At 45.4% G+C, this 27,702-nt stretch overlaps 1 protein-coding gene across 7 annotated transcripts; it reads right to left on the bottom strand.

The window, feature by feature from the left end:
* Positions 1 to 3,110: 3,110 nt before the first annotated feature.
* LOC126087208 (integrin alpha-X-like) lies at positions 3,111 to 27,514 on the bottom strand. 7 transcript variants are annotated; one of them, XM_049904421.1, is made up of 30 exons: positions 27,399 to 27,514; positions 26,704 to 26,809; positions 26,109 to 26,212; positions 25,761 to 25,831; positions 25,502 to 25,616; positions 22,135 to 22,265; positions 21,831 to 21,976; positions 21,430 to 21,583; positions 20,967 to 21,117; positions 20,685 to 20,758; positions 20,387 to 20,516; positions 20,133 to 20,290; positions 19,833 to 19,973; positions 19,530 to 19,742; positions 11,850 to 11,980; positions 11,573 to 11,730; positions 11,278 to 11,432; positions 10,277 to 10,408; positions 10,117 to 10,190; positions 9,781 to 9,922; positions 7,901 to 8,017; positions 7,739 to 7,818; positions 7,566 to 7,649; positions 5,480 to 5,558; positions 5,276 to 5,383; positions 5,080 to 5,163; positions 4,761 to 4,874; positions 4,518 to 4,619; positions 4,169 to 4,279; positions 3,111 to 3,544 (listed from the first exon to the last, which is right to left on the bottom strand). In XM_049904421.1, the coding sequence occupies exons 1-30, from the start codon at positions 27,493 to 27,495 to the stop codon at positions 3,446 to 3,448; spliced, it is 3,561 nt and encodes a 1,186-aa protein (XP_049760378.1). In that variant the 5' UTR covers positions 27,496 to 27,514; the 3' UTR covers positions 3,111 to 3,445. The 7 variants fall into 7 exon arrangements, with proteins under 7 accessions (XP_049760378.1, XP_049760382.1, XP_049760379.1 ...); XM_049904425.1 differs by having other exon boundaries at positions 7,593 to 7,649; XM_049904422.1 differs by having other exon boundaries at positions 19,530 to 19,739.
* Positions 27,515 to 27,702: the final 188 nt, after the last annotated feature.

The raw sequence follows: 27,702 nt of genomic DNA, 5'->3' as shown, positions 1-27,702 counted from the left end.
AACTATGAGGAGATGGTCTAAGGACAAAAGCCACACAAGGATGGCCAAATGGAAAGCTGGAAAGAATCTTCACCGGAATGTCATTGTTCAGCCACTGAATTAACCAACAAACTTCAACTGGACCTCTTGTTGTGCGAATGTCCTTTATATGCCCTTATGCCAGTTTTGTTATCTCCTGTTGCTTGTAGCCAAAAGCAACCTTCTGATACAGACATTAAACTTACTGTTGGTTCTACAGGCTTCTTGGAAATTACGTGACTTGTACTTACTTTTTCTATAAGGACAACTTTGATTTATGCCACTGTAGTTTTGCTGTCTTCTCTGTACTTAGTGATAAAATTAATCAGTTTTGGATGAATGTCATGGATTGAATTATGTCCCCACCAAAAATGTGTGTGGTAACTTGGTTAGGCCATTATTTCCAGTATTCTGTGATTGTCCTCCATTTTGTGATTGTACTGTTATGTTAAAGAGGATTAGGGTTGGATTGTAACACCCTTGCCAGGTCACACCCCTGACCCATTGTAAAGCAAGTTTCACTGGAGTGTGGCCTGTACCACCTTTTATCTCTCAAAAGATAAAATGAAAAGGAGGCTAGCAGAGAGTTGAGGACCTCATACTACCAAGAAAGCAGCACCAGGAGCAGAGCGCATCCTTTGAACCCAGGGTCCTTGCGCCTGAGAAGCTCCTGGACCAGGGGAAGATTGAGGACAAGGACCTTCCTCCAGAGCCAAAAGAAAGAGAGACTTCTCCTGGAGCCAACACCCTGAAGTTGGACTTGTCACCTCCTAGACTGTGAGAAAATTGATTTCTCTTTGTTAAAGCCATTCGCTTGTGGTATTTCTGTTATAGTAGCTCTAGGTAACCAAGACAGATGGTCATGCAACATATTGCTTTGCCATCTGTCTTGGTGCCTGGAGCCGACACCCTGAATTTGCTTTGACAAAGTTTCATAATGGACAACGGCCTAGGAACAGACAGTTGACCCAATAAAATCCAATTTTCAGATGGCATAATATTTTCTAGACATATTTTAATTTTTTGGCTCACAGTCACTCATCCCGGCATTCATATATTCCTATGCTATATATGCACTGGAATCTCATTCAATATTTACTTTGATGATGTTATTCTAAGTTGTAGCAATTAAGTTATTTTTCTTTTGTATCACAATTTTCATGCTTCAGTGAATCCCTTTTGAGCCATTGATCCATTTTTGTGGTTAGTAGATATAATGCAATACAATAGCAACCCTGAAAAATTCAAATTTAATAAAAGTAAACAATAATGCACAAAGGAAAATTACATGAAAATAACACCTCGTTGCCTGAATGTTAGACAAGAGCCCACTGCAGTCCTTGTAGCCCATGCATAGCCTTTAAGGACACAACTATTAAGGATGTAGCAGGACTTCTGTGAAACTCGTGTTTCAAATGTGTGAGATATGTTGTTTGTTGTTGGTACTGTCGAATTGGTCTGGACTCAGCAACCCTATAGAGCAGAGTTGAAATGCCCCATAGGGTTTCCAAGGAGCAGTTGGTGGATTTGAACTGCTGACCCTTTAGTTAGCACCTGAGCTCTTAACCACTGCGCCACCAGGGCTCCTTGTGAGATATATGGATGTAATTTGTTTCTTGCTTTTCTTGCCCCCCCAAAACCCAAGACCACCAGTAGTTCATGAAACACATTTTGGAAAAAACACCACTCTAGGGCTGGATTCTTATTAAAGTCTTCCATCCTCTGAGGCCTCACCCAGGGGTACTGCATAGCAATTGGTCCTCCTGGGGACTCAAAGCGGAAATCCTGGTGGTGTAGTGGTTAAGTGCTACGGCTGCTAACCAAAGGGTCAGCAGTTTGAATCCACCAGGTGCTCCCTGGAAACTCTATGGGGTGGTTCTACTCTGTCTATAGGGTCGCTATGAGCCTGAATTGACTCGACGGCACTGGGTTTGGTTTTGGTGGTTTTGGGGACTTGAAAGCTTCAAAATGCAAAGGGCAGATAGCTGATGGGAGAGATATTTTTCAGCTTTGCCTTTCCCTCAAACCACATGATTGACTGCTTCCCTCTTTCATCTTCCTGAGTTCCTTGGTGGTGGCAGCAAAAGTGAGATCTTTCCAGGGCAGGGAACAGTCGGTCATGTGTTGAGCCCCAGCTCAGTCCCAGGCATTGATGAGCTTTATGCTGGGATCGGTGGTCACCTCAATGGGTACAACAGGTCCCTGACATGGGATTACAAAGAGCTCTCCAATCGCTATCCATATATAACCAAAGTCTCCTTTAACACATCCCAGTGTTTGTAAGAAACACCTGTGTATTGGTTCACTCCATCTGGGAGAAGAGCCACCGGGCTAGCCCTTCTCTATCCTTTTGTTTCCACTGCACCACCAGCCCCATCAGCTTCCCACAGCCCTAAGAATGGAGTGAGCAGATTAAGAAGTCAGGTTACCCTCAACATAGGGATGTTTATGCCACCACTCTGGTTAAACTGTATTGTCCTGGCCCCAGGCTTCAGGGCTGGCCAGGGTCCACCACTATAGTAAGGGGACAGAGACCAAGGTCACTGTCCAGGACTCACAACCATAAAGACCCTTAATTTAAACCTTTGACTTATTTCCCAAAAATGTACACACAAGATTGTTAATGCAAACATTTAAAATGCACATTTTTTAGTAATCATTTTCTGACATTCTTTCATTGTTTTCATATACTTGGAGCCTCAGAAAAAAAAAAAAAGAGAAAGAAAGTAGCCTGAGCCTCTTCTGACCTCTGAGAGGCCCTGGAACTGACTGAGCTACGGTAGCATTGGGGCAATGCCCCTGGTGAGGGGACACTCTTCCCGGCTAGCCAGCAATGCAGACTAATGTGGGGGAAGCAGGGTTATGAGTTCCAGTGTGCAGACAGTTCATTCCCAATTCAGTTTGGGAAATCTGGGCTGAGATTTCCAAGATGAAGCTAAGACCCAATGCTGACTGTATTTTAGTGGAAACAAGGATGGAACGGAGGCACAGAGCATAAATTGGACTTCTAACACCAGGCTGGAGAGTTCGGACATTATCCTGAAAGCAACAGGGAGCCATTGAAGATGCGTGAAGACGAGTGGTTTGTTCAGTGCTTTATTTTATAAATATCACTAGTGACTAGTACAAGGAGGGAGACTGGGATCTAGGGCTATGGTCCATGTATTTCTAGGCAGAAATTCCAAGCCAAAACCCATAGCAGGGCACAGCAGGGACTCTGTGGTGGGAGTTTCTAGTTGGAGCTTTGACAAGATGAATGGCCCTTCCCAGGCAAGGTTTCTAAAAAGAGAATGCAGCCTGGTCCCAACCTCCTTCATGGGGAATATTTCTTCCCCCTTGGGTTTGGCTTAGCTGAGAGTAAGAGGACCAGAAATTCTCTGAGAGGACAGCAGGTCCAAAGGAGAACAGGAAGTAGGAGCAAGAGTTGCTATTGGTCAACTAGGGAGTTTGATATCCCATTTTGGGGGGAAGTCCCTTCATTTGCTTCCTCCATCATTTCCTTGTACTGGCGTTTGAAGAAGCCAATCTGTAGGAGGAGGAAGAAGAAAACCAGGAAGTCCAGTGGAAGAGAGGATAAGAGATGACTAGACATGACCACCATTTCTGGAAAACCTACTATGTTCAACACACTGTGCTAGAAACTTTATACACATTGTGTCATTTAGACTTTACCACAATTCTGTGAACTGCATAGGATTACCTCCAGATTAAGAATCCAAGACCCAGAGTGGACCAAACACTTGCCTATGGTCATAGGATGAATCAGTAGTGGTGTTGACATTCAAACCCAGGTCTGTGTTTTTGTATTATAATCAGTTATCAAGGGAAATATATAATATATATATTTATATAAATATTATATATATAAATGTATATAATATATAAATATTATATAATATATATATTTATATAAAGAGGTGAAAAAGAAAGGTAGAGAGATTACAGGAAGCCTGAGAATTGGATAGGAAAGTACAAATGTGGGGAAGAATTAGGTACTGATGGTGTCATGAGTGCGAAGGGGCCTCTCACATTAAGTAACCCAACAAGGATGTGCCCCCAGTCTTGCCTGACTCTAAAGTGAGCTGTTCCCACACTGTAGAAAGAGTGAGATCTGATGCTGATGGTGTCAAGGGTAGAATAAAATGCTCACCTTGTACAATGTGGCCACAATGAGAGCCAGTAGCAGCAGGCCTCCCACAGAGCTGCCCACGATGAGAAAGATTGGGTTGTAGACATCATATTTCTCCAGTACTGTCTCAATCTGGAGTAGAGATGACCCCATCAGAAAGCACCAGGTATTTTCTTATCCCAGATTCTGCACACCCTTGCAACATGCACCTCCCCTCTGCCAACCCCCAGTTTGTTCCTCTCCTTTCACAACCCTGCTTCAAGGCCTTCATCTTCTTCCCCCAGGCTTGCAAATGCCCACCCAGCAATTACAAATTAGGCAGCAGGATCCCTTTCACGAGCCTGGCCACTGTCTACCATACAATCAATACCTGGGCTGTCATAAATGCCTCCTGTCCTGGAAGCTGGGAATACATTTTTCTGTCGAATGTGATTTCAGCCACACTCCTAACAAACACCTTCTTCTGCAGTGTCTGCAAAAGAGAGGGGAAAAGCTGGAGAATTGCCTCTGAGGAAGGCTCAAAATTCAAAAATGTCCTGATCTAGGGTGGGCAGAGACACATCAGGTACCACCTGAATCTGGGGGAGAGGCTCTGCTGTTGGGCTCTACACACCTGGCTGATCCAGCCAAAGCTGAGGTTGCCCTTCAGGATGAAGCCAAGTTGATTTTGGATGCCAAAGGAGGGGATATCACAATAGAAGCACAGGCAGACGGCAATAGAGCAGTCCTAGGGACAGAAAGGTAGCATCAGGCCAGAGAAAGATGGGATTGAAGGTAGAAGACAGTGTTAAACTGTCTGATTTGAAGGAAGCAGCCACATCTGAATACAAGAGGGCTATTGAGCAGGTGACCATCTGAACGTAACACAGACCTGTAATTAAACTCCTCTGGTGTGTGGTTTAGAGTGGAGGCCAGAGCAAAGCAATTCTTACCAGCACAGGATTTTTCTGAATATGGGTCAGGAAGTCAGATTCTGTGGGCATTATTTTCTTTGAAGAGCACTGAATGGACAGATTCTAAGAGAAGACAAAGAACAAACATATCAGTGGAGACATCAGGGGTTCATGAGGAACACAGAGAATCCAGGTAAAGGGCATTAGAAGAGGAGCCATACACAATCCTTAATACCTGCGGTTGAAGGACCTCTATCCCTGTCCACACAGCCATCTGGTTCAGCTCCATGGGCACCCGGAAGTTGATTCTGACAGGCAGGTCCCTCTGCCCCAGGTTGCTCACCTGCACAGAAAGCAATGAGGGCACAGCCAGACCCCACACTTCTCCCTAATCTCCATCCCCTGCCTCACCCCTAGATCCTGGGTCTCCACCACTTGCCTGGTATCTATGCTTGACCACACTGCTTTCTTCCTCCTCTGAGGCTGAGAAGTTGACGTACATGGTAGATAGTTCATGGCTGTGGAGAGAAGAGGCATGGATAGATTTGAAGTTCCATGGGGACCTCCTGATGAGGTTCTGGCTAGGAGTATGATGGGACACATAATCAGTGGGGCCTTGGGGTAACCTAGGTTGAGACTTGTGTCTGTGTTGGGGGTTATGAGAGGGTTTAGGGAGCAGGAATGGGTTTTAAGCTAGGTGCCAGGTGCTCTCAGAAGCTGCCCACAGAGGACACTGCCAAGGGGGCTGGGCAGGCAATGCAGTAGAAGGAGCTGAGGGCCATGCCACTGACTCGCTGTGGGATTGAGGGCTAGACCCTGCCCTCAGTTTTCTTTTCAGGCCCTCATAGGCATGTAGAATGATGGATAGGCACGTAGGACACAACGAAGGTTTGGGGAGACTCAGTCTGTCACTATTGACCAAATGCCTACCAGACACTGCCCCTTTCTGATCTCCCACAGGCCTTCTCTGGGGATCCTTTGCCCCTGTTTCCTTGCCTTTTCTGGGCCTAGAGCTGGTAGGTGAGGGAAGGCCTAACAGCTGGCTCTTCACTAGGCCTCAGTTTAACAACATCTCCTCTGGCTTGCTCTGGCCTAGAGAACGAGTGGCTGGTCCCACCTCTGCCCCATCTTGTCTTGCTCTCTGGGCACCTCTCCTTTGCCTGCATGATCCACATTTCAGCCCACCAATTCTTACTCTGAAGCCTCTTCCCTTCTCTGCTAAGATACTCCCCACAAAATGCCAGAGGTTCACTCTGAGGGTCCCTCTGTGTGCCCCAACCCATACAGCCACACCTGCAGAGGGCAGCAGAGCTGTAGGGCAATTCATGCCTAGATAGGTGTGCTCTGCCTGTGGGTCCCTGGCAAGGATGTTTGCAAACCTCAGGGCACACTGCAGCAAGCAAGCTGACAGCATACATCTGGCTGGGCTGCTGAGTGCCCTCAAGTGTGCAGGTGTGTGTGAAACTCTGGGCAGGAGGAGAACATTCAATGAGGCTTGTGGGTGGAACTGGCAGGGGAGTGTACTCAGGCTAAGCTACACAGGTCTGTTATACATCACAAATTTAAGTGCCACAGGGCAGAGATTTATGTCTGTTTTTTGATTACACATGATAAATGAGGGGCTCAATAAATCTTTATTGAATGTCAAATGATTTTATGGAAAGTAACCACAGGCACATGGCAAATGCTAGAGAAGTATTCGTTGATGTCACTCTTTTGCTCAGACACTTGTCTTGAAATGGCTCCTTAGTGCCAAACACCTCAAGTCTAATCCTCTTGGGCAGCATTGTAAGGCCCTGTACTTATATCCAGCTTCCTCCTGACACCCAAACTCTGTGGAAGGCGAATCATCACTCCCCATCCTTCTCAAATGGGAATTGGAAAAGGGAAGTTTGGGTGATCACAATGAGGAGCATTGCTAGCATTTGGTGAGCAAGGGACTCTAAAAGTCCTCCAAGGTGCAAGTCTGTTTCTTGCAAAGAAGAAATATCCCACTCAAATGCCAAGAGCCCCTTTGAGCATCACAGCTGGCCATGCCCAAGACTGTGGACCCTTCAGCACTTAGCTGAGGCCTCCTCTTGCAGGGTGCCCTAGCATTGTTTTGGGAACCTCCATCACTCCACGGTACAGAAGCATGGGGGAGGACTTGAGAAGATTCTGGCTTACATCAGGATAACCTCACTCTCCAGTAAGGCTGTAAGAGCTTTGGAGACAGGAATATGCCTTCTACTTATATCTCTTAGGGAACCCAGGACAGTATTAGAGCTTTTGGGAAAGCTGTCTAAGAACTGTTAAATGTAGAATAAGATGATAATAATATCACAATTATTATTATCACAGCCAGCACATAATAAACACTCACTGATTAATTAGTAACTACTGCTAGCGGTCTGGTCTACCAATTGAAAAGGTGGTGATAATAAAACCTAAAAATAGCCAGATGTTCATCTGTTGCAGAAGGCGTATGAGCCACCCCCCTAATCAGGGTGGTAGAGAAGAACCCTTCTGAGGTCAAGATGTGGCACCTGCTGATCACAGTGTAGACAGCATACTTCACAGGGAGCTTCTGCTGGAAGGTGGTATTGCTGCTCCTGGGGCTGTTATTCTCACTAAAGAAAGAAGAGGAGCCCAGTTGGGAAGGGCCTCAGAGAAGGAGTCTGGGGTGAGAGGAGCGCTGCCCCTGGGCCTGCCCACTCACCTGCTCACATTGGCCACCAGAAGCAGCTGGTCTCCCAGCACGGCCTTGGGGGAGATGTCAAAGGTGGCCACAAAGGTGATCTGAAGAAGAGGTGGGCCAAGGGCAGGGATGAGACAGAATAGAGGGAGGAGATCAGAGGAGGCGGAAGGAAGCAAGTCTGACCTGGATGCCGTCGCGGAAGATGAAGTGGTTGATGCTGCAGATGGTGCTCTGGGGACCCTGACTTTCAGCTGGGGCGCTGTCACATGTCAGGTGCAGGGAGAAGAGGTGCAGCTGGGTCTAGGAAGGGGCAAGTTTGAAAAAAAAGGTAGATGAGCATTTGTTTGTGTTTCCAAGAGACCCTACTAAGGAGTGGCATGGTTTTGTGGAATCTGCCTTAAGGTTATGTTTTTAAAAAGATCCTAAGAAACTATATGATCAAACTTGCTCCCAGTGTAGAAATCCCAGATGTGAATTTAATTAGAGAGTTTTTTATTTATTGCTGTTTTAAAAAAGCTTTTTATTCTGGAAATTTTCAAACATAATCAAAAGTAGAGCAACTAGATAAATTCACCCTCGTGTGCCCATCCCCTAGGTTAAATTACCAACATTCTTCTCCTCTTATTTTATTCAGCTCCTCTCTACTTTTTTGGGTGTGTGAATACTTTAAAGCAGATTCCAGCTATGACATCAATTCATCCAGAAATACTTCAATGTCTATAACTAAGAGATAAGAATTCTTTTTTTTCTTTTTACATCACCAGAAGACCACTATTACACCCAACAACATTAGCAATGGCTCCCTAATATTAGCTACGACTCAGGTCATATTCGATTTTTCTAGATTGTCTCCAAAAATGTCATTTTACACTCGTTAAAAATCAAAATCTAGCAAGAGTTCACACCTGACATTTGGTGGGCATGTCTAGGAGTGCTTTCAATAACAGGGCACTTCCTCCCCTCACATAGCAGGAGATTGCTGATTCCCAATGAATTCTTTCATACATCAAGTCAAAATTCGCTCCCACTAGGAACATTAGACTAAAAGGGATATGAGACATAACCAGATGTGATGTGGAACCCAGCTTAGATCCTGATTCAAATAAACAAGTTGTAAAAACACATTTTTGAGACAAATAGGGAAATTTCATTACGGTCTAATACCAAGGAATTGTTCATTTCATTGGATGTGACACCGGCATTGAGTCCAGAGCTAGAGAGTGAAATAAGGAGGTGTGCAGTGACATGACTTGTGGGATTTGTTTTAAAATACTTCAGCAAAGAAAAAAAAAAAAAAACGATGAAAGAAATGTGGCAGAATGCTGATAACTGTTGAATCTGGTTACTAAGTTTTGAGGCGTTTGTTGAACTACTCTCTATTTTTGTAAATGTTTAAATTTTTTCATGATACAATTTTTGTTAAAAATCTGTTTCTCTATGACTCCCTGCAGTTCTAGTCCTGTCTTCTGGAGCAGGAGTTAGCAAACTACGATCCACCACCTGTTTTTGTAAAAGAAGTTTTATTGGAACCCAGCCATACTCATTCATTTACATGCTGTTGACGGCTGTTTTCACACTTCAACAGCAGTGGTGAGTGAGCAGCTGCAACAGACACCGAATGGCTAGCAAAGCTGAAAATATTTACTATCTGGTCCTTTATAGAAAGTTTGCCAATCCTTCATCTAGAGTAACCAACAAATTCAACCCCTTCTTCTACAGGGCAGTGTTTTAAAATGTTTGAAGGCTGAGATAGGTTTTTCTCAAGAAGAAGAATATCGATATGATGAGGAATACAAAAAAATTTAAGGCAAGGTCCTTTTTCCACATTAGTAGCCTCTTGGGAACTCATTCCTGATGTCCAATGCCCAGAACTGAAGCCAGTATGAGCCTTGGCAAGCCCCAGACACCACAACTACATCCAACCAACCAAGAACAGTCTAGACTTCTTGGCATATGAGAGGCTGCTAAGCAATGGTGGCCCCAGGATGAATTCTGAACCCAGCTGAAGGAGTCTCTACTGATCCTGAGCCTATCAGCCACTTCCTTCCCCAAAGCTGGAATACCTGGACCCCAGTCACACGTCGATAGGACAGCCCTGCAGGGTAGAAGAAGGTAATTTTAGTTCCATAGGAGTCCTCGCCATCATTCCACACTGTCACTTTCACGTTCAGCTCCAGGTTACTCCCGACCACCAGGGTCTTCAGGCTGGGTATTGAGGTGGGGGGAGGAGATGGTTCAGTGACTGAGGCTAGAAATGGTCTGGGTGGGGAGGTTAGAGACAGATGGGAGACAGGATACTTGGGTTCTGAGCATAAAAGAGGAGCATTAGGGAGAACTAGGGGTGGGATCACCAGATTCCAGAAGGGAAGCAGGGGGACTAGGGCAGGTCTAAGTCTCACCCTAAGAAGCTAAAGGAGATACCAAGGTCATCCTGGCAGACATGGTCAGTCCCACAGTTCTTCTCAAAGGGGAGCTGGGAGGGAGAAAAAGAAGGGTGTCCCCCAAGATTTGGGGTCTGCACCCCAACTCCTTCCTGGAGACCCCGACACCAGGACTCACAGAGGCCGTGAAGTATCTCTCAGCATCCATGGCCAGCATTGGCTGGAGGTCTCCAAAGGAAGTAATAGGCTTGCCCACAAGGGACAAGTTGAGACTCAAGATGATGGGGGTCACTGAGTCCTCCACACAGGCCTAAAGTACAGGCATTGAAGAGAGCAAGTGGTTAAGGAAAGCCCCTCAGGAAGTTATTAGCTGTGTCCCAGTCTCCTCATCTTTAAAATGAGTGATAATAATGCCTAAACCAAAAAAAAAAAAAAAACCAAACCCAGTGCCATCGAGTCGATTCTGACCCATAGTAACACTACAGGACAGAGTAGAACTGCCCCATAGAGTTTCCAATAATGATGCCTACCTGTGCTCAATATATGTTTGTGATTATTAGTAATCTGCCATGCATTCTTGCCCCTCAGAATCTTTGCCTTTGATGTCTTCTGCCTTGATCCACTAGGCTCACTCATGTCTACTCATGCTTTACCTTCTCCAAGGGGCCTCCCGGACACCCTCTCTGTTCCCTTCCCTGGCTTTGTCTTTCTTCACAGCATTGACTACTACCTGACATCTATATCTAGGAACTTGTTAGTTTGAGGCCTTCCCACCCCAGGCTGTGAGCTCCCTGTGGGCAATGACTGCCTTATCCACTACTGAGTCCCCAGCACCTAGAACAGAGCCTATTCCACAGGAGTGGCTCGATAAATATTTGACAAATGAAAGACAGAAAGAATCCCAGCCCACAGCCCCATAGTTCTCTAAAGCAGCCGAAATTTATTCCCTGAAATCCAGCTATGTATTCTCTGGCAGTTACAAATGACCTCATTCATTCATTCTTTCACTCACTCTTTCAGCTCACATGTATTAAGCACCTCTTCCATGCCAGACCCTATGCTGTAGCTGGGACCACAGAGAAGACTGGAATGTGCTCCTGTGTGCTGCCTACCCCACTGCCAGCCTCAGAATCACCTCCATCCGTGTCACTCTTTTCCCAGGACCCCCAGGGCCCTTACCAGGAGGAGCAACTTGACAGCCTTACAATGCTGACCCAGCCCAATGTCCTGGACTTGGGTCAGGTTCCGAGTCTTTGTTTCTTTGAAGATGGCACGGGGACTCAGGCGGCCAGGGTCAAGGGCCAGGTCAAAGGTCACAGAGCTCTGCAGGTTACCTGTAGGGGAAGTAGGGTATGAGGAAGGATGAGAGCCAGGAGCTCCTCAGGTAGGCAAGGGGCAAGGCAAGAGACAGAAGTCTTGACCTGGCGGCCTCCAAGGGATCAGGGTGTCCTAGGTTGGAGAGGAGGGGACTCACCAAGCTGGTTCTTGAAGGTTGAGTTAACATGAAGGCAGACTGTGGCTTCACCCAGTGCCTGGGCAGAGGTCACCTGGTGCCGACACTCAAACACGGACCTTGCAATTTCTGCAGGTGTGAAGTGCATGTTCACTGACACCCGGAGCACAGGCTTGGTCCTGTGGGCAGAACACTGTGCTGAATAGGCTTTTGGTCCCTGGGACAGGGAGAAGGGGGCTGGGTGTCTGAGGCAGGACCTAGGACCATACAGGGAGTGCCTGAGGAAAGCCATTCTCACCTGAACAGCAGCGCATGTCCTCGAGCCCCTACGGCCAGGTCCACAAGTCCATCCTGAGTGAGATCCTGACCCCCACTCAGCGACTGCCCAAAATACTGCAGTTCCAGAGAGAGCTGGGAACCCGTGATCCTCTAGCCAGGACAGAAAAAGAAGCAAGTTGGGAAGTAAGAGGAACAAATCAGAAATGAGTAAATGAGAAGGAGGGATGAAGAGATGTGGGAAACAGAAAGAAGGGGCAAATGGTGAAAAAGTGTCATCAACAAATGCATAAAAAGGGGGGCAAGGGGTGGGGAAATGAGGACTGGAAAAAAGGAAAGATTTCTAATGAATAATGAAGAAAAGGAGATTTAAAATCCTGGCTTGAGAGTCATTCATTCATTCAGTTAGTCTCAGGTTCAAATTCTGGCTCCTCCATTTATAAGCCATGCTTCAGTTCCCTCATCTTTTGCATGGTGCTAATAATATCTCAGAGTTTAGCTATAAGCATTAAATGAATTCATTCGTATAGTTCTTAGAACAGCACCTGACATATGATCAACAGGCAATAACTTCTTATGATGATTACTAAGGTTGGAAGGGACATCAGAGCTCATCCAGCCCCACTCCACACTTTGCAGATGCAGGAAAGGGGTCACACAGCCTCTAAGAGGCCAACTCCAGACATGAAATCAGGTCCTCTGACCCCAAGCCCAAGGCGCCTTTTTGTTGCCCTTTACTACCTTGACTCTTCAGAGGACAAGGAAGAACCAAGTGGAGGTAGGAAGTGGCTGAACCTATGCCCTAACCCTATGCTCCTGGAATTGCTTTCCCTGTGGATCCTTTCCCTATTACTCCCATTACTCTCTAGATTCCAATTCCTTGGAGAATGCACCCTTTAACCTCTGGATATCCATGGGACTAACAGACAGTAAGAGTAATACTAATAATAAAATAAAAAGAGAAATTTACCAATTATTAAGGAGGTCTAGAAAGGAAAGGGGAGGGGGTTGGAATAGAAATAACACAAACGGAGCCAAGTGGACAACACCAGGGTCTTCACGCCCAGGAAAGCTAATATCATGACCATAGCCTCACATTTGGTGTATAGTATGCAAATCAAGTATGTGATGGACTATGTGATGAGGTGGGAAGAAGGAAAAAATCACGGTAGGGCCAGTGAACCCAGAAAGGCCTCCTCTTTGAATCAGGCCTAATGGGTATAAAGCAAGTGATCTCTGCAATCAAGCATCTAAGCAGATATACCTCTAAGTCGCTGAAGCAAAAGAGGTTCAACAAGTTGGTGTGAACTGAATACAGTTTCCATGACATGTGTTGTTGTTTCCCGTGGAGTTGATTCTGAATGATAGCAACCCTATAGGACAGCGTAGAATTGCCCCACAGGGCTCCCAAGGCTGCAAATCTTTACAGACGCAAACTGCCACATCTTTCTCCCACAGACTGGATGGTGGGTTGGAACTGCTGACCTTTTGGTTAGCAGCTGAGCAAATCACCACTATACCAGGGCTCCCTTCATGACATGTGGGCCCTTGTTGTTTTCAACAAGGCCTTTCACCCTCTTCCTAAAGTGCCTTCAGTTGTTAAGCTGTATTAATAATAATGATAACAATAACCGGAGACCCTGGTTGCTCAACCGTTAAGCACTAGGCTGCTAACCAAAAGGTCAGTGATTCGAACCTCCCCAGCAGCTCCCGGGAAGAAAGACTTGGCTATCTGCCCCTGTAAAGATTACAAACAAGAAAACCTTATGGGACAGTTCTACTCCTTCACACTGGGTCGTTATGAGTCAGAATCAATGTGAGACCACCTAACAACAGCAAACGCTTAAAAACGACTTGTGGGCCAGCATATCCCTGATATCAAAACCAGGCAAAGACACCACAAAAAAAGAAAATTACAAACCTATGTCCCTCATAAACTTAGATACAAAAATCCTCAACAAAATTCTAGCCAACAGAATTCAACAACGTGTCAAAAAAATAATTCCTCATGACCAAGTAGGATTCGTACCAGGTATGCAGGGACAGTTCAATTTATTAGAAAAATAATCAATATAATGCATCATATAAATAAAACAAAAGACAAGAACCACAAGATCTTATGAACTGATTTTGAAAAGGCATCTGACAAAGTCCAACACACATTCATGATAAAAAAAATAACTCTCAGCAAAATAAGAATAGAAGGAAAATTCTTCAACATAATAAAGGGCATTTATACAAAGCCAACAGCTTGGAGAGCTTCTGAAAGCATTCCCCTTGACAACGGGAAACAGACAAGGATGCCCTTTATCACCACTCTTATTCAACATTGTGCTGGAGATCCTAGTTAGAGCAATTAGGCTAGATAAAGAAATAAAGGCTGATCCAGATTGATAAGGAGGAAGTAAAAGTATCTCTATTTGCAGATAACATGATCTTATACACAGAAAACCCTAAGGAATCCTCAAAAAACTACTGAAACTAATAGGAGAGTTCAGCAGTGTCAGGATACAAGATAAACCTACAAAAATCAGTTGGATTCCTCTACACCAACAAAGAGAATGTTGAAGAGGAAATCACCAAATCAACACCATTTACAGTAGCCCCCAAGAAAATAAAATACTTAGGAATAAATCTAACCAGAGACATGAAAGATCTATACAAAGAAAACTACAAGACACTACTGCAAGAAACCAAAAGAGACCTACATAAGTGGAAAAACACACCTTGCTCATGGATAGGAAGACTCAACATTGTAAAAATGTCTATTCTACCAAAAGTGATCTATAGATACAATGCAATTCTGATCCAAATTACAATGACATTTTTTAATGAAATGGAGAAACAAATCACACACTTCATACAAAAGGGAAAGAGGCCCTGGATAAGTAAAGCATTCCTGAAAAAGAAGAACAAACTGGGAGGCCTCACACTTCCTGATTTTAGAACATATACCACCACAGTAGTCAAAACAGCCTGGTACTGGTACAACAACAAATACACAGACCAAAGGAACAGAATTGAGAATCCAGACATAAATTCATCCACATACAAGCAGCTAATATTTGACAAAGACCCAAAGTCAGTTAAATGGGGAAAAGATAGTCTGTTTAACAAATGGTGCCGGCATAACTGGATATCCAACTACAAAAAAATGAAACAAGACTCATACCTCACATCATGCACAAAAAAGAACTCAAAGTGGACAAAAGACATAAATATAAAATCTGAAACGATAAAGATCATGGAATAAAAAAAAGAGGCAATGCTAGGAGCCCTAATACATGGTATAAATAGTATACAAAATGTTACAAACAATGCACAAACACCAGAAGAGAAACTAGATAACCGGAAGCACCTAAAAATCAAACACCTACGCTCATCCAAAGATTTCACCAAAAGAGTAAAAAGATTACCTACAGACCGGGAAAAGGTTTTTTGCTATGACATTTCCGATCAGCGTCTGAGCTCTAAAATCTATGTGATACTGCAAAAACTCAACAACAAAAAGACAAATAACCCAATTAAAAAATGAACAAAGGATATGAACAGGCACTTCACCAAAGAAGACATTCAGGCAGCTAACAGATACATGAGGAAATGCTCACGATCATTAGCCGTTAGAGAAATGCAAATCAAAACTACAATGAGATACCACCTCACTCCAACAAGGCTGGCATTAATCCAAAAAACACAAAATAATAAATGTTGGAGAGATTATGGAGAGACTGGAACTCTTATATACTTCTGACCAGAACATAAAATGATACAACCACTTTGGAAATCAATTTGGTGCTTCCTTAAAAAGCCAGAAATAGAACTATCATACGATCCAGCAATCCCACTCCTTGGAATATATCCTAGAGAAATAAGAGCCTTTACATGAACAGATACATGCACAGCCATGTTCATTGTAGCACTATTTACAATAGCAAAAATGTGGAAGCAATCAAGGTGCCCATCAATGGATGAATGGGTAAAAAAAAAATTGTGGTTTATTCACACAATGGAATACTACCCATCATACAATGGAATACTACACATCAATAAATAACAATGATGAATCCTTGGAACATTTCATAACATGGAGGAATCTGGAAGGCATCATGCTGAGTGAAATTAGTCAGTTGCAAAAGGACAGATATTGTATGAGACCACTATTATAAGAACTGAAGAAACAGTTTAAACTGAAGAAAATATTCTTTGATGGTTATGAGGATGAGGAGGGAGGAAGGGAGAGGGGTATTCTCTAATTAGATAGTAGACAAGAACTGTTTTAGGTGAAGTGAAAGACAACACACAATACAGGAAAGGTCAGCACAACTGGGCTAAACCAATGCAAAGAAGTTCCCTGAATAAACCGAACACTTCAAAGGCCAGAGTAGCAGGGGCAGGGGCCTGGGGACCATGGTTTTAAGGGACAACTAGGTCGACTGGCATAATAAAAGCTATTAAGAAAACATTCTGCATCCCACTTTGGTGAGTGGCATCTGGGGTCTTATAAGCTAGCAAGCCGCCATATAAGAAGCATCAATTGTTCTCAACCCACCTGGAGCAAAGGAGAATGAAGAACACCAAAAGTAGAGATGATCCCAAGAGACAGAAAGGGCTACATAAATCAGAGACTACATCAGCCTGAGACCAGAAGAACTAGATGGTGCCTGGCTACCACCGATGACTGCCCTGACAGGGAACATAACACAGAATCCCTGATGGAGTAGGAGAACAGTGAGATGCAGACCTCAAATTCTAGTAAAAAGACCAGACTTAATGGTCTGACTGAGACTAGAGGAACCCCGTAGGTCATGGTCCCCGGATCCTTTGTTAGCCCAAGACTGGAACCATTCCCGAAGCCAACTCTTCACACAGGGATTGGACTGGACTATAAGACAGAAAATGATATTGGTGAGGAGTGAGCTTCTTGGCCCAAGTGGACACATGAGTCTATGTGGGCAGCTCATATCTGGAGGGGAGATGAGAAGGCAGAGGGGGACAGAAGCTGACCGAATGTTCATGGGGAATACAGGGTGGAGAGAAGGACTGTGCTGTCTAATTAGGAGGAGAATAACTAGGAATACATAGCAAGGTGTATATAAATTTTTGTATGACAGACCGACTTGATTTATAAACTTTCATGTAAAGCACAATAAAAAAAAAAAGCCTGTGGTAAAAATAATAGTAATAATAGATTGTACTACTAGTACGTGCCAGGCACTGTTCTAAGTAGTAACTCATTTAATCCTTACAGCAGTAGCCCAGTGATTCTATTATCATCATCAATTTAGAGATGAGAAAACTGAGGCCTAGAGAGGTAACCTGACCAAGATCACACAGCCAGTAATTGACAGAACTTCCTGTCAGCTTCCCTGACTTTTTTTTTGCTAAGTTTCAAGTGGTATTCACGCACCATACAATACACCCTTTTAAAATATACAACCCAGTGGTTTTTAATATGCTCATACAGTTGTGAACTATAACCACAATCAATTTTAGAACATTTCCATCACCCCAAAAGAAACTCCATAACCTTTAGCAGTCACTCTTTATTCCCTGCATTTCCCCCTCCCCTCAGTTTTAACCCTTTGATATCTAGTGGGTCCCGACTCATAACAACCCTGTAAGACAGAGTAGAACTGCCACATAGGGCTTCCAAGGAGCAGCCGGTGGATTCAAACTGCTGACCTTTTGGTTAGCAGCAGTATCTCTTAACCACTGCGCAAGCACTCATCTATTTTCTATCTCTACAGATTTGCCTGTTCTAGTCATTTCATAGAAGTGGAGCCATACAATATGCAGTCTTTTGTGATTGGCATATGTAGTCTTTTGTGACTGGCTTCTTCCACTTAGCTCAGTGTTTTCAAGATTCATCCATGTTATAGCACGTAGCAGTATGTCATTCCTTTTTATGTATGGATATACCACATTTTATTTATTCGTTCATCAGTTCATCAGTTGATGGACATTTGGGTTGTTTCCACATTTTGGCTATTATGAATAATGCTGCTATGAACATCTATGGGCAACTTTGTGTGAGGAGACATGTTTTCATTCCTGTTGGACACATATCTAAGAGTGGAATTAATGGGTCATGTGGTTACTTTGGAAACCCTGGTGGTGTAGTGGTTAAGTGCTATGGCTCTTAACCAAGAGGTTGGCAGTTCAAATCCGCCAGGCACTCCTTGGAAACCCTATGGGGCAATTCTACTCTGTCCTATAGGGTCGCTATGAGTCGGAATTGACACCACGACAGTGAGGTTGGTTTTGTTTTTTTATGGTTACTTTATGGATAATTTTTTGAGAAACTGCCAGGCTGTTTTCTAAAGTGGCTGCACAATTTTACGTTCCCACTAGCAATGTGTGAATGTTTGGTTTCCTCCGCATTCACACTAACACTTATTATTATCTATCTTTTTATTTATTTATTTGTTATAGCCATCCTAGTGGGTGTGAGTGGTAGCCCACTGTGGTTTTGATTTGCATTTCTTGATAACTAATGATTTTGAGCATCTTTTCATGTGCTTATTAGCCATTTGTATATCTTCTTTAAAAATATTCTGATCTTTGCCTTATTCTTTTAAATAATTTGTTTTATTCTTTGTCGTTGTTGAGAATATACACAGCAGAACATATACACCAATTCAATACCTTCTACATTACAATTCAGTGACGTTGATTACATTCTTCAAGTTGTGCAACATTTCTCACCCTCCTTTTCTGAATTGTTTCTCCCTCATTAATATAAACTCATTTCCCCCTAAGTTTCCTATCTATTCTTTCAGGTAGGAAAGAATCATTTTGATCCCGTAGGGGTAGTTCTTAAAAGAGCATAATGCTAAAGGCAGACATTCTTGATTAATTAAGCTAAACTACTGTTTGGTTTAAAGAAAACTTCCGGGGATAGCTTTGGTTTTAGGTTTAAGTTTAAAGATTTTCTCAGGGCAATAGTTTCAGGGATTCGTCTAGCCTCAATGGCTCCAGAAAGTCTGGACTCCATTAGAATTTCAAATTCTCTTCCACATTTTCCCCCTTTTGATCAGGGTTCTTCTATAGACAATTTGATCCTCAGTGATGGTCCTCTGCTTATTTTTCAATCATCAGGGCTTCCTTGACTTTTGCCAAGGGAAGTAGTCCTCCCTGTTTGAAGAACCCTGCCCATTTGGTGGGAGGGTCCTGCCTAGATGGGCACATGATAGGATTGCTGATGGCAGGAAGGGAATAAAGTAATGTAGCATCTGGGAGGATGAATGAGTGAGGGGACAGGCAGACTGAGGCAGCCAGACCTAAACTGGTGGATAACAGGGAGCCACCAAGAGACCAAGCACTGAGTTAGGAGTCATCACAGTTCCTGATTGGCTATATAACCCTGGACAAGTCAAGTCACTTTTCTTCTCCATATCTCATATTTCATCTGTAAAATGGGTTTTGCTAATGCCTGGCCTATGCAACTTATAAAGCTGCTGGAGAGATTAAAAGGCCTGGTGGAGAACACATTCAAGTATCAAGTCCCCATAAAAGTAGGATATGTACGAGTCAATGTCAATTTATCACGTCGAAGATTTTTCCTGTTGCCTTTTAGGTGCCCATTGCTTGGCAAGAGAAGTCAGATGAGGTAGAAGAGGAGGATTTTCCAGGTGGCAATTTGGAAGGACGGAGAAGCAAGGAGAAAACGGTTATAGTAACAAGAACCGTGACCAGGACTCACCTGGCTATAGGAGGGGCTGATGCCCACTCCTGATGCTCCATGAAATACATAGACAGCACCCCGGTTCTCCTGCTCCCCCGGCGCTCCAATGGCCACATCTGTCAGCTTGTCTCCATTCACATCCCCTAGCACTGTCAGGGCTGCCCCAAAGCGGCCCCAAGGATGGCCCTGCTCCCCGCGGAGAACAGCCTGACACTGCCACTTGGCCTGCTGCTGAAAAAAATCAGTGTCAGGCCCCAAGTGGGGCAACCTCTGCACCTCTAACCTGGGACCCACCCAGCCCAGGCCCCATCAATCACTTACCCCTTGGGGCAAGGGGCAAACAGACACCTGGCCCCCCCGGGTCTGCTGGTAGTAATGAGGGGCCCCAATGAGGACCAGGTCAGTGCTGCCGCCTCTGTCCACATCCACGGAGCAAAGGGAGGCCCCAAAGTAGGAGCCGATCTGGAGGGCAGAGCCTGAAGTCACCCTGTCTGCCCATCCGACAGACACCTCCTTCTCGGCCAGGTCCTGCCACTCCCCAGGCACCAAAATCTTCCCACCATAAGCTCCAAATCCCCCTGCCCACCCTCACATCCCATCCCAGCTTCCCTCATACATAACCTGGGTCCCTGTGACTTCGGCCTTCAGTATCCATCGCATCAACTTCTGGATGAAGATGACAACCTTTCCCATGTGCTGGTGGCGGGGGGCACCCAGGACCAGGCTCTGTACCCCCTTCCAAATGGCCAACTCAGCGGAGTAACCTGAGAGGTCCAGGACTTTGCTTGTCCTCCCTTCCTCTGGGGTTTCTGCCCTTCCCAGGCAGCTCACCTTCCCATACTGTTCCCCTTCCCCTAGCTCCAGCCTTTTCTCACCCAGATAAGAGTCACTCATGCTCACATTCTCCTGAGACATGTTGATAAAGGTGCGGCTCATATTTGGGTGGTACAGGAAGGCACCTCCAGACCAGCTGAAGCTCCCTACAGCCCCCAGAACTGGTCCATCCTGGGAGGAAAGGATTCCAGGGCTGAGCAGACTGGGAGGATAAATAGAGCCCATTCCACCCCAAAATGCCTGCCCTGGATTCATTCAGACACTCACCCTTGCCTTCTTCCTCCCTCCTTCCTCATTTCCCTTATACCCCATGATTGGCCTGAAAGAGGCCCAACTCACAGGTGTGAACACAGCACTGAAGCCCTCCTGGGACATCTCAAATTCAAAGGAAGTAGTACTTGTGGACTGCGTACCTAGGGGAAGGCAGGATACTTGGGCCCCGGGGGGAAAGATGGGCCTTGAAGGGCCCAAGATGAACACCTCAGCTTTGGAAGGACCTAATGCTGGACTTTAAAACCTACAGGGAGGGGTTAGTGCCTATGACATTGGGGTCTAAGTTAAAGGAAGGCAAGCATTTATGGGTGAGGGTTTCCAAAGCAAGTAGCTCCATCTCTGACTTACCCTCAATGGCAAAGATCTTCTCCTTCAGTTGGTTTTGAATGTCTCTCAAAGCATCAAAGTTCTCCACTTGAAATATATATTCCTGGGAGGGCTTCGATGCAATGACTTTTAATTCTTTCTTGGATTGTGGCTTTTGAAAAGCCGATCCTACCTGTCCCCAGCAAAGGCCAACAATTATAAATAATAATAAATGTAATATGCCTACTCCATGCTGGGCACTGACACCCTCCAATAACCCTGCAAGGACGATATTATGCCACCCAGTATACAGATGAGAAAAAAAAAAGAAACAGGCAGGATCAAGAAATTTAGGCAAAAGCATTGTGAGTCCGAGAGCTGGGACAGAGGTTTTATCCTGAAGGCAGTAGGAGAGGAGAGAGCTGGGATTTCTGTCCTTGAAAGGGAAGTTGCTTAGAGAGGAAGCAACGGGAGGAAGTGGTGAGAGGGCATCCCCAATTCCTACCCCAATGGCGTAGCGAATAATGCCTGCTGCCTCAGCCCTAGGGATGACATGCTTATAGTCCAGGTAGTCACCTTCTTTCTGCCCATCAGTAATGATTATGAGGATCTTGGTGGCATTCTCACGGGCCCCTTTTTGGGGACTGAACATAACATTTCTGTCAGGGAAGAAGAAGGTCCAGAGGCCTGTGAACAGAACTACTGCTAGCCTCAGGTGCCCTTGTAATAACTAGAAGGAGGTGCCCCTTCTTCTGGGAGGCCGCGATCCCACTTAGAGGCACTCAGTTTGGTGAGAAGAGACGAGGCTGAATTTCAGTCCCCGCTGTCTCTTTCTCATAGAGACAGATGAGGTCGAAAAGTAGATTCACATGCTTTGGGGAAGCGCCTAGAGAAGGCAGAACTCACGTGGCTATTTGGATGGCTGAGGCTGTGTAAGTCAACCCTTTCAGCTGTTTCACACCATTCAACAAGGCTTGTGGGTCGGAGCTGTGTGCGAAGTTGTGGAAAGTAAAATGTATGTTGAAACTGTTGGCAAACTGCATCAGGGAGAACTGTAAAAGCCATATGGTAGTATGGGTGGGAGCAGAGGCTCTTCACTAGAACCCCCAATGATTCTCCCAACAAAGCCCTTCCAGCAATGCCCCTCCTCTCAGTAATGCTCCTCACAGCAATGCTCTGCAAACTTGCCTTCCCTCCCCTGAGGGCACACCTGGGTACTGGGTCTCTGGAACTGGCTCATCACAGCCTTCACGAAGTTCATCATTCTCTCAAAATCATCTGGGGTGATGCTGCCTGAGCCATCAATCAGGAACAAGATGTCCTGTTCGTGCCTTGGGCACTCTGTGGAAGGAGGCAGGAGTGACTCTCCAAGGGACACTCCTCAGAGCCCAGGATCTCAGCCTCCTGGCCACAAGAACCCATTCCCTCAACACAAACCCCCCACCCCAGTCTGGCCCTGCACCCTGGGTCCTCTCCTTGTGAGGAGGCAAGGCTTCCTACTCCCCTTGCCTAGAATAGAGACCTTCAGTCTCCCAAAGTCTCTTATACAGACTACAACTGTCATTCACCTGCTCACACCTGTGGAGCAGCCTGGTTCGTTAAAAAGTGAAAATTCTTCCAGTCTTGATGGTAAAAAGCTTAATACTTTCTCCTTCCATTTTGGTACCCTCACCCTCTCCCCTTGACATCTACCTCACCTCTTCTCACAATGTCCCCATCCCTCAATGAAAGAACCCTGCTCAGGGCCCAGGCCAGTGTCTGTCCTCATTGGTCAGTGCTGAACTGTACTTTTGTTAAATACTTTTAATGCCCCTTCTGGCAACATCCACATGCTGACCCTCTTCTGTTCCCAGCTTATATGCAAGCTCATACTCCTTCACAGAGTCACTGTACCAAAAAGAATTGGTCAACTTTCAACCATTTCAAGAGGTAGCATATGATCAAGAACCAACGGTACTGAAAGAAGAAGTCCAAGCTGCATTGAAGGCATTGGCAAAAAACAAGGCTCGAGGAATTGACAGAATACCAACTGAGGTGTTTCAACAAATGGATGCAGGCCTGAAAGTGCTCACTTGTCTATGCCAAGACATTTGGAAGACAGCTACCTCACCAACCGACTGGAAGAGATCCATATTCATGCCCATTCCAAAGAAAGGTGATCCAACACAATGTGGAAATTATTGAAAGATTTCATTAATACCACACACAAGTAAAATTTTGCTGAAGGTAATTCAAAAGCAATTTCAGCAGTACATTGACAGGAAACTGCTGGAAATTCAAGCCGGATTCAGAAGAGGAGAAGGGATGAGGGATACCATTGCTGATGTTAGGGGAATCCTGGCTGAAAGCAGAGAATGCCAGGAAGATGTTTACCCATGTTTCATTGCCTATCCAAAGGCATTCGACCGTGTGGATCATAACAAATTATGGACAACATGGCCAAAAATGGGAATTCAAGAACACCTATTTGTGTTCATCAGGAACCTGTACACAGACCAAGAGGCAGTCATTCAAACAGAACAAGGGGATACTGTGTGGTTTAAAATCATGAAAGGTGTGTGTCAGGACTGTATATTTTCACCGTACTTATTCAATTTGAATGCTGCGCTAATAATCCAAGAAGCAGGACTATATGAAGAAGAACGGGGCGTCCGGATTGGAGGAAGACTCATTAACAACCTGCACCATGCAGACGACACAACCTTCCTTGCTGAAAGTGAGGAAGACTTGAAGTGCTTACTCATGATCAAAGACTACAGGCTTCAGTATGGATTACACCTCAACATAAAGAAAATGAAAATCCAGCTTTGGGTACCTGCCTGCTCAGGGTAGCTGCTGTCACCATGTTTGGCTGCTTGGTGGCTGGAGGCTGATGCAAACAGCTGAACAGCAAGTGGCAGAGGATAAATTTGTTTTTTACTTGCTCAGCAGACTCTTGTAGGAAATGCTGCTGTATCCTCAGCTGATTCATTCACTCGGTTCACATAAAAGAGGTTGGACGATTTTTACTATTTTACTTTGTCATTTACAGTCTTTCAGGCCCAGATGACACATAGTCCATCTGAAATACTCATTCCAGCAAATGTGGTTCTGAAATGGTATGAAAACTTTCAAAGATGACTAACACAGGACCCTCTTTTTTGGAAAATATAGTTTGAATAAAATAATTTTTAATGGAAAAAAGAAAGAAAACAAAATCCTCCCAACTGGACCAATAAGCAATGTCATGATAAATGGAGAAAATATTGAAGTTGTCAAGGATTTCGTTTTACTTGGATCCACAATCAATGCCTATGGAAGCAGCAGGCAAGAAATCAAACGATGTATTGCAGTGGGCAAATCTGCTGCAAAAGACCTCTTTAAAGTGTTGGAAGACCAAAGAAGAATTGATGCATTTGAATTATAGTGTTGGTGAAGAATATTGAACAGCCAGAAGAACAAACCAATCTGTCTTGGAAGTACAGCCAGAATGCTCCTTGGAAGTGAGGATGGCGAGATTTTGTCTCATGTACTTTGGACATGTTATCAGGAGGGACCAGTCCCTGGACAAGGATATTGTCCTTGGTAAAGTGGGGGTCAGTGAAAAAGAGGAAGACCCTCAACAAGATAGATTGAGGAAGTGACTGAAACGATGGGCTCAAGCATAGCAACAATTGTGAGGATAACACAGGACTCAGCAGGGTTTTGTTCTGTTGTTCATAGGTTTGCTGTGAATGGGAGCTGACTCCGCAGTACCTAACAACAACTCCCTTCCTGGATGAAAGCAGTATCTCTCCTCAGAAGAGAAGCTCTTACAGCTCACTAAGAGGACGCCCTGTTTCATTCCTACTCCCAGCTTCCCCTTTTTTCCCTGGAGTCCTCACACCACCAAAAGTAGATGTTCTGGGTGTTCTGCTGGGAACGAGGACCTGTGGGGTGAAGTCTGGTCCTAGGATGTGTTGACAGGGGCACCCTGTTCAGTGATCAATTGTCAGTCTCCCCAGGGGCCTCAGTTGGCCATAGATTGGGTCTAAAAAGCTCACTGTTCCATCTTGCCCCCCAGGGACCCATCAAGGAAGCCAGGCCCTATGCTTCAACCTACACCAGCACACATGCGTGCACACATACACACTGTACAAACTGCCTTGAGTCCTCCCCTCTCTTTCTCAGCTTGCTGCACATGGTCAAAAAGAAAATCCCCCTTCTCTCTAAAAATACTAGCAGCTGGCATTTATTGAACCCTCACTGCCTGCCAAGCACCGTGCTGAACCCTGGCCATGGATCATCTTATGTTACTCTCACAGTGTTGGGTGCATTATTACTCATTATCATCCCCATCTGACAGACAAAGAGACTAAGGCTCAGAGGGCATAAGATCACAGGAGAGGTCTCACAGAGAGATGGTAAGGAACAGGGTGTGAAAGCAAGCAGTGGCTCACCAGCCCTTGTTTGGAACCACTCACTACATCATCCAGTAAATAGTTTTTCCCAAATACCTCCTTTCTTATCCACTCTGGCAAGAGTGTCTCTGGCCCCACCACACTCTCATTTGGATATGTGCAGGCTCCTCACAGGACACAAAGGCCAAGAATACTCACCCTGCAGGGCTGCCGGGAGCCTCTGGACATGCTGGGAGGGGGAGGTTAGCAGGAAGCAGAACCCAGTCAAATATATGTTTCCCTTGCACACATGGTACACAGTGGGGCCACAGGCCTGGGGAAAGAAAGGACCAGTAGGAGAGACTGTCCCTGCTTCCTTCCCATTCCAATGCATCCACCTTCCCCAAGAGCCCCTGCCTCAGCAGCTCCAAATCCCCACTCTTCCCCTCAAGACCCTCTTGTGACCAAAGCAACTCACCAACAGCTGAGCGGGGTTGGTGGTGGCTGCCAAGGACAGGCCCAGGGACATGTTCACAAACTCTGGGGGGACTAACAGGACAGATATGTACATGGTCACCCTCAGGAGCACAGAGAGAACTAGAGTCACCTCAGCTGTGAAAGACAAGGTGGTCTGAACAGCCAAGGGAGTTCCCAGGTATTGGCAGAGTTGTGGTGGTGTAGAGGTGCGATGGGCAGGGAACACTTGATGGGATCACCAGACCTGTCTGAGGATGAAGTGTCTGCAGACAGAGATGAAGCTGGGAAGCTGGACCCCTGGCCTCCCGTAGGCCCCCAGACCTGGACCCAGAAAGGGACAGTGACTCACCCGGCAGGGGAAGGGGCTCACACTTGTCCATGCTGTAGGCACATTGGTAGAGACCACCTGTTTGGTTGGCAACCTTTATCTCTTGGGGGGCTCCAACCACCACCCTGTGGGGAGATGTGGAACATCTCATTTAAGAGTGTGGAGTCTGGAGCCAGACTGCCACTTGGCAAGTTTACTTCATATCTCTGAAAATAACAATTGAAGCTCCACATGGGGAGAAAATTGTGATTTTTATTTTTTGCTCTATGCTCAGCTCCTGATACAGTGTCTGGCACATGTAGGCACTCAACAGGTATTTTTTGGATGAATGATTCCTACCTCAAAGTGTTGATATGAGAATTAAAGCAGTGTCTACATATAACATGCTTGGCACAATGCCTGGCCCTTAGTAAGGGTTCAATAAATGTGAAGTATGATTATTGCGATGGCAAGACAGCTCCTATTTTCTGTCCAAATACTCATAACCTTGGGGGAGTTGCCACATCAGACAGAGAAGAAAGTTTGCAAATGAGGTGAGGCAGATGGGGAAGGAAAGAACCCCTGGGCAGGCAGAGGAGCTTGTGAAAGCCAGAGGTCAGTCACTGCCAGTCCTCACCAGGAGTCATCATACTGGACCACACTGTGTCCAAACCCAGCACTGTCCATGTGGAAGACTTTTGGCTTGTCCGTGTCCAAGTTGAAGCAGAGAGACGAAGGTAAGGCTGAGGAGGGCAGAAATAGAAGTTCTGGAGAAGAGTATTCTTCTAGCCTTGGATCTCCTGGCTCCATCTCCCAGGCCCCCAGATCCCCAGTGTCCCCTCCAAGCCCAATATCCAGAGTCTCCTTGTCTTCTCGACTCCCATGCTGAGGCCTCCCTCTGACCCCCTTCTCTCCTTCAGATAGTTCAGAGACAGCTCTTCACCCACTAGCCTCCCCATAGTGTTCAGTTCTCCATTCCCACAGAGTGACACCCAAGCTCTAAAGATAATCCTTTCCCACCAGTACTCCTGAGGCTCCTATGAGGGAGAGTGCAGGAAAATTTGTGGACAAAGGGACCCTGTAGATAGAGCACAGGTAGACTTGTTCTGTCTATTTTTTAAATCTCTGGATTGTACAGGCAACTTCTCTTCTGGCATCTTGAACTCTCATAAAATTGGTTCTCTAATATCCCCTCCCTCCACAAACTCCAAATCCCTAACCCTATGTACCAGTCTTCCCCTAATTTTTGAGTCTAAAATGTGTATCTCCTTCTCTCTCTCTACCTGGACCCTAATCATCTCCCAGTCCCCCTTTTTTCAGGGCCCAACTTACCCATCAGCAGAAGGACAACTATTCTGGTCATGACTGGCAGGTCAGGCATGGGGCTCCAAGCTCCAGGGCCACTGGGAGAATAGCTGGACCAAGACATTGAGGAAGCAAGTGAGCAGAGAGGCAGTCAGGAGGCCAGAGGCAGGCAGGAAAGTCGTCAGCATAACTCAGAGTTTAAGGGCGGAGAAAGTGATTAAAATGAGCAGAGAAGGGGGCCTGGCAGCCCACACCTTCCCAATTTGGGAGTCTTTCTAAACAGAGATGACTTGGTTTGCCTTTCTTGCTGGTCACTCTAAACTTGGGTGGA

This window comes from Elephas maximus, chromosome 12 (genome assembly GCF_024166365.1).
Source record: "Elephas maximus indicus isolate mEleMax1 chromosome 12, mEleMax1 primary haplotype, whole genome shotgun sequence".
NCBI lineage: Eukaryota > Metazoa > Chordata > Mammalia > Proboscidea > Elephantidae > Elephas > Elephas maximus.
The sequence above is the reverse complement of the archived record's forward strand: the minus strand, read 5'-3'. Positions and strand labels throughout refer to the sequence as shown.